General features: G+C 40.9%; 1 protein-coding gene across 1 annotated transcript in view; it reads left to right on the top strand.

Moving 5' to 3' along the window:
• NCKAP5 (NCK-associated protein 5) overlaps window positions 1–7559 on the top strand; it is a 398182-nt gene that overhangs the window by 367778 nt on the left and 22845 nt on the right. Inside the window, exon 19 of the mRNA XM_009325811.1 lies at window positions 4186–4262. Within this exon, the coding sequence (XP_009324086.1) occupies window positions 4186–4262 (77 nt within the window). The remainder of the gene's footprint in view (window positions 1–4185; window positions 4263–7559) is intronic.

Genomic DNA, 7559 nt, shown 5'->3' with positions numbered 1-7559 from the left:
AATTTCTTTACTGAAAGAGTGGTTAAACATTGGAACAGGCTGCCCAGGGAAGTGGTTGAGTCCCCATCCCTGGAAGTATTTAAAAGACGTGTAGATGAGGCGCTTAGGGACATGGTTTAGTGGGCATGGTGGTGTTGGGTTGACGGTTGGACTCGATGATCTTAGAGGTCTTTTCCAACCTTAATGATTCTATGATTCTATAAACAGCACCTGACCTAAAGTCCACTGCAGTCACCCCATGGGAGACACCTATTCAGTGAAACTTCAGTGAGGCCTGCATTAAACAGCTGTTCCTCTTCCTTATAGCAGTAACTGGTAGTGCCTTGAGCAGTTTGCTGACGTCATGATTGCTACCATATTTTTGCAATGAAAAAATTATTTCACATTTCCATTTATTTACTGTTTAGACTTTAAAAGCCCAGTGATTTATTTTTTCTTGTAAGAATTCAGAAAACAAGATAAATTTCCCTCACCCAGGCCCATTGTTTATTAACTTATTTTATGATCAAATGAGAACCGACACAAGACTTTTTATTGTCGTCTTTGTTCCCTTGGAGAAGTATCTGAGTTGGTCAAAGATTTTATTACTTAATCATCCTTATGATCCCAAAGCATCATGAAAAATGTGTTTTCTTCTCTGTCCTTAACCAACCATCACATACTTTTTTCTGTAATACAGCCCTTCTTGTTTTCTTTTGTTCCTATGTATTACTCAATTTGAATTACCATCAAGGCTTGCTTGTATTTCAAAGCATGACTTGATGAGCACTTTAAAGAAAAGATCCTTTATGGAAGGGGTTGGTACTCATCACAGGTTTCTAAATCTTCTTGTTTTTCCTCAGTTGTGATGACATACATGAGAAATCTGACATTTTTGGCACAGTTACAATGTTAACTACATTAGCAACTTAACTAGGGTGCTCATTTAATGGAAGAGGCTTGTATGTGCAATGTGAAGTTATGGTCTTATTCAACATGGTGAAGTTTGTGTGTCTTGTACAGATGATTCATGAAGGAGATCAAATGCTCAAATCACCGTGTCTTGCAATTCAAGTAGATATTAGAGCTTGCTGGCAAATACAGGAAAAGGAAAAATTAGAGAAGTTGCTGCTGTTTTGGCTGCACTTACAAATGGGACTGATGTGGTGGCATTCCCAGATAAACTCAAGGTTTTTTACAGCAGAGTAAGCTGGTTGGGAGTTAATGCTATATGATTGACTCATGCTCACAAGCCTTCTAATGCATCATGTCAACAGAGGGGAATATCCACAAAAGGACTAGAAACAAGAATAACAAAGTTTGGTAATTGCACAACACTCGCCATCCTCAAGGATCCCAGAGCATTAAGCTGATACTATAGAGGATGTTCCAGCATTCCTGAAGTACAGCAATAGTTAAAGCAGCCTAGACACCTCTGCAGCCTACACTAAACAAGAGTAAGCGGAAAACAAACGCAGGCATGAGCTGCTTCTGCTTGTGTCTCGTCTCCTACAGAGATCAGTAAGTCTTGAGCTAGGGTATGCAGTGGCAGCACACTGGGTACTTTGCAGTGTTCACCTATTTAGGCAGCTCTTGGAGAACATGCCAGCAAAGTTTACATGCCTGATTTGGGTTCTCTGAGTCACTTTCTGAAGGTGCCTTATTCTCTCTGAAAGAGAGAAGCTCTTAGGCTCTTAAATGGAGCCACTCTTAAATAGAGCCACTCTTAAAAGAGAGTCTCCGTATTCAAATGTCTGAAGTAGTTCCAGGGAGACCGTGTGCACTCTGCTTTCACAGAGAACTAATTTTTTTCACATTATCAGATATGCTTAGGGCGGGATTCTGCTTATCACATGTGAAAAAGCCTAAGATAATTATTTGGGTCCAATTAGCAGTTGGGAAGAGCTGCATCCTAAGAGTTTAAAGTGGGAAGGAGGTACTGACCTGTGGAACTACTTGCCTCCTTGCCTTGACCAGAGAAAGGGAGCCTACGCAGCTAGCTTATATTGAGTACCAAACTTTCAACCCAAAGTTAGCAAGATGAACATTGTCCCAAGCTTTCCTTTGTGGGGAACTAGTAAAAAGCAGCTATTGGAGCTTCCATTTGTGTTTTAGAGAGTGAAACTGCATCTCAGTGCACCCTCAGGTGGGCACTAAATAATTACCTTGCTTATACTTTCATAATAACAAGAGTTCCTGCAGCTGGGGCAGCACTGGGTGATATGTGGCTAGCTGCTTGGTCTCAGGATCTCAGTTTCACTGTCTGTAAATTGGAGACAGCAATACCTATCTCATGTTACAATCAGAGAGAAAACAGCAAATGCTCTAGATGCCCTAGATCTTAGCTTGTTTTGTACAATGTGTGTGTTACTGCAAATATAGAATTTGAAGCAACACTTACAAATTATTATACTAGAAAGTAATAGAAGATAGACGGGGTCCCTTGTCAATAAAAGAAAGTATCTAGATGGGCTGGATCAAATCCAGGAATTAGCTGATTATGAATTTCTGTGTACTGATTGTATAATTCAGTTTACTGTGTATCAAGCACAGAAAACTCACCTCCTCTTTGCTATTTTTCTTGCCAGGCTTAAGAGAGGGGAAGATGATGAGGTGAGGAGGGAATCAGTTATATTTCCTTTCCTAGCCCTGATGAACCTAAAATGTTATGGAAGATACTCTTATTGTACAATTTGTGGATGGGGAGTAAGTCTGCAGACTCATTCACCCGTCTTTTGTGTTTTAAGATTAATCCTTTTCTGTCATGTAAGGAATTAGTATATGGAATCATTGCATATGTTTAGGGAGGTGGTCTATTAATGTAAACATTAGGTGATGCCAGCCTAGAACTAGACGTTCCAATTCAGTCAGGATCAGACATCCTTTCATCCTCCCTGTCACAAAACCTGAAAATAACATTTACTGTATTTATGCTTTTGTATTAGATCTTCAAAACTCACATCATGTTAAAACAGGGTGTATATACAAGATCCAGCAACAATTTTATAAAGGGCAGTGTTAGAAAGGGAAAGTAAACTACCCAGCAGACTCATACGTCCATCTAGGACTCGGCACCTCTGTTTTGAAAGCAGAGCGAACTCACCCAAAGAAAGGGAGCGTGTTCTGAGCACCATGCTCGAATTGGCTAGGACCCAAGCCAGAAGTCTCACGGTGGTGTAAAGCCACCCAGACGTACAAGCTCAGGTCGGAGTGCAGTCTGGTCATGGCAGTCCCGAAGTGGCCCAGGTGGAGCTAGGCTGCCCCTGAGCTCGCTTGCCTCGTGCGTGCTTGCTCGGAGCTGCCCTGGACCTCTGCCTCCGGAGCTGGTGCTGCTGGGCAAGGTCACATCTGTCTGCCGCCACCACGGCGAGGTCACTGAGAACGCTCGCACAAGGCCTTACTGGGCATGGACTGCACTACTGAAGTAGCCACTCTCTGCACTACGGCCTACGCCATTCCCTAAATGTGGTATGTGGGGGGGTCTTTAAGCTACACGTGTCCAGTTGTCAAAATTGTCTCAATAGAATTTACCCACTGACAGGCTTGGGGCTGTGAGACTTCCTTTCTATTTAATCAAAGGTTTTTGATTCTCAGGTGAACGATGCAATACTTGTTCCGTCAAAGCAAAGACTGTCTGAGTAATTACCCAAGTTGATGTCAGCTCTATTGTCAGGGGAATTTTATAGGATTATTTGACAACGTAAGTGACAAAAACCACAGGAGCATGATCTGATAAGAAAACAGATTTTTACCGTACCACCCATGGGAGTAGTACAGAATTAAAAATATTTTTTCTAGCCTCAAGTCTGAATCAACTCATGTGGGGAAATGTGAAATTAGAAATAGGCTAGGATGTCTCCAGACATGAACAAATCCCACGTCTCTGCATGGTTTTTTCCCCTCCACAGGACAAGTTCACATTCCAAGATCTGCTACTGAGCCTTATATTCCTAATCAGGTCTTATTGTTTCTAGTATCTTGCCATCAAAGTTGCCTCCAAAAAGTAAAGTGAAGAGACAGCAAAACAAGAAATTTGAAGACTGCTAGGCAGTCTCCTGGGACCAAAGTCTCACTTGACATGTATCACTTAAAAGAAATGTTGTGTACTGTGGAAGAACATTCTTACAGTTAGCCTGAGGAACTAGCTTGGCAACAATAAAAAGCTGCAGTTATAAGGAGACTCGTTTCTCTCCCTGTGCCTTCTAGGTGAAACAACTGAGGCTTCTTACACTGCTGAGAGTTTTAGTAAAAAATCATTCAATGGAGAGTGGCTCAGCAAGGAGATGATAACATTCTCCATAACTTTTTTAAGTTTTTAAAAGGCTTTGGCAAGGCAAAACAACATTTGGAAGGCAGAGTCCGCCAGAGAAAATAATTTTTTAATGGTATGCAAGGGATATTTTTAGGAAAAACATACCCTAAAAAAACTGGAAGCTGTTATCTGCTGATACAGTTCTGCTTCTAGCACTAATGGACTCAGTAGTTTTAGTACTGTGTCACCAAATCCCATTCTGACTAGCCCTCCAGCTGGTGTAAAAGTTCTCTCTATTTTATGTTTGGTTGGTGTATTTATGGGGATGGGTAGGTGGCGGCATTTTAACTCAAGTATCTTTTAGCACAGTGTTTTAAAAGAGTCTTTGGATATTGGTGAGGGACAGAAAGTCTTTGGCATAGTACAGCAGGCTGTGTGGCATTTAAAACACATGGTGTGCAAGGCTAGCAGGAGAATACTTTGGATGTGAGTCTGAGAGAAGATGCGGAGGAAGTGAAAAGCTGTAGCTACGGGAGGAAAGTTAAGGACTTGAAGCATCACTGGCATGTAGGTGCAGTTCTAGTGCCTATGCACAGTGTCATGTAACGCTAAATCCCCAAATAACTCACAGCACCGAGTGAAGTGTGCCTGTGTTGTTTGCCAAGTGCCAGATGTGGATCTGTAGGCTTCTCTGATTTAAGGCAACACACTGAGCTGTCCTGTGGCCACAGCTGGCGTGTCGTGCTCACTGAATATAACCCCTTTGGCACTGTAAGGAGGGAAGAACTTTGCCCTTTTTTGAGTGGAAAAACTTGATCACTGGAACAGAAACCCCGTATCCCACCATCTCAGCAAGTAATTTCAAATTACAGAGAGAACCTTGTCTTTTCAGCATGTAGGAGCTGCGTAACCACATTACACACTGGCCCAGATGTTGCAAAAGTCCTGCAGCTCATTTGCTGGAGTCCCTGGAGAAACAGTCCAAAACTGCTCATGTACAAATGCCCAGAGCAATGCAGAGCTGTACAGAGCTAATTTACAGTGAGCCTGCTTGGGCACAGTGTTAGCGCAGCTCCTTGTGGCCTGGTTACTCCAAGCTATTTCCAGCAGGGCTGGGTAGCTGAAATAAGCGGAGTGTTGATAAGACCCCACCGCATTTGGTCCCAGCCCACCCAGCTTGCTCACCAACATCTTCACATCACACTGCACTGTGCTTTGCAGATACACCCTGAGCACTATAATGTCTATTATTTGCCTATACAACTGAAGATTACGTAAGGATTTAATAGACACTGTGGCTCTTAGGTCTAAGTAGGTAGATCCTTTAGTCTAATAAGAACCAAAAGTACATATTGAATAAAAGTATCATTTGCTAGTGATTTCCCTGAGTAGAAAATGTTCTGAGCTGTTTTCCAAAGGTTTGACAGATGGAGCTGCTGTGATTTGCAGCATGGCCCAAAGTGCACTAATGTTTCTGCCATTTGTATCCAGACACTCGTCAGTCCTCCATCTTTGGAAATAAAGCTTTAGGTTTCATTTCTCTCTGTGTTGAATTGGAATATTATAATAATGCTGTAGGCCAAAATGGAATTCAGGGCACATTAACAGCAACAAATGATAAATATTAGTAAGCTTGTGAGATAGTGCAAATGTTGTAATGGTAGAAATGATATTAGTAATAAAAGAAAAAGCTAAAAAATAAATTGGATACAATAAACATTGGATTGACTCAATCAAGATAAGAGCAGTAGGGCAGAGAGGTATTCAGTGAGCTGTTTGTTTTCTGAAGCTGGAAGATACTTTGACCCCAAGAGGAGCATCTGATTAGCAGAGTTAAATGAGATGAATAATGCTCTAATATTTTTGTGAATTGTTTTTCCAGCTGAAACTTGCCTTTGCCATCTATAACAGTGATATGTTTTGCATAAAGCACTCAAACATCATGCAGGGAAGGGAAATGACTGATCTTTTACTATGAGAGTTCTGTTCTGAGCACAATACACGAGGAATAAGTTACACAGCTGATGGTAACAGGAACCGTGGCAGTATGCTGAAAATATTTTAGTAATCTATTTCTTTTTCTAAGAGGATGCTTTTTCTTTTCATATGTACACAGACAATAATGTCCTAATCAACATACTCTTTGAAAAGAAGGCAAATTTTATGTCAAATATCTGCAAAAATCATATTGAAATAATCTGCAGGTGTTTATATTTTATTCCACAAGTTGTTTTCATCTTCCAAAAGTGATTCACTTTTTATTTAAATGAGAAGTTATACTGGATTTTGTGCAATATGACACACAGATTGTCTAAATCCTTAAGAAAAACATTGGTTAAATATTTTTTATGAACTCAAACACTCTAATTTATAGCAAGTCCCAAAGTGAAATATTTTATTTCTTACTATATTTTTAGGCCCTGGTACATGAATTCCAGGCCTTGTGCAGCATCCATATTATTTTCATGGAAAGTAGTATTTGTATTTGGTAGGAGAAACAAACATGGGATTTAGCAGTCTTATTAGCAAGAAAGTGACACAGGAAGTTTGGGAAGTTTTTAAGAAATAGCTATGTAATTTAAATGTTTAATTATCTTTCACAAAGGCTAAGAAGAATGATACAAGTTTTCATAGCACAGGTCAGAGTCCTCCCAGCCTGAACTGCCCATCAGTCCATCAATGACTGAGACACATCCTGATAGCTCCGCTCCCATTAGTGCCACCTTCTCTGGATTACTCTATTCTTTGCCTGATCATTAATAGAGGTCACTAAAACTTTTACATACTATAAAAAGCTGTAGCCTTAAGAACTTCCCGTAACAACTCTAATGTTATTCTCAGCAAATAAAACCACAAGTGATTATTTGAAGAATTATCTGAATAATTGCCAGTCAAACATTTAAAACTTATTTTTCTGACATCCTATTACATATAGAATCATAGAATCATAGAATAGTTTGGGTTGGAAGGGACCTCTAAAGGTCATCTAGTCCAACCCCCCTGCCGTGGGCAGGGACATCTTCAACTAGATCAGGTGGCTCAGAGCCCCATCCAAAATGACCTTAAATGTTTCCAGTGATGAGGCATCCACCACCTCTCTGGGCAACCTGGGCCAGTGCTTCATTGTAAAAAATTTCTTCCCTATCTCTGGTCTAAATCTACCCTCTTTTAGTTTAAAACCATTCCCCCTTGTCCTGTCGCAACAGGCCCTGCTAAAAAGTTTGTCCCCATCTTTCTTATAAGCCCCCTTGAAGTACTGATAGGCTGCAAGAAGGTCTCCCCGAAGCCTTCTCCTCTCCAGGCTGAACAACCCCAACTCTCTCAGCCT

The sequence above is a fragment of the Pygoscelis adeliae genome, unplaced genomic scaffold (assembly GCF_000699105.1).
Source record: "Pygoscelis adeliae isolate BGI_AS28 unplaced genomic scaffold, ASM69910v1 Scaffold51, whole genome shotgun sequence".
Classification (NCBI taxonomy): domain Eukaryota; kingdom Metazoa; phylum Chordata; class Aves; order Sphenisciformes; family Spheniscidae; genus Pygoscelis; species Pygoscelis adeliae.
The sequence above is the reverse complement of the archived record's forward strand: the minus strand, read 5'-3'. Positions and strand labels throughout refer to the sequence as shown.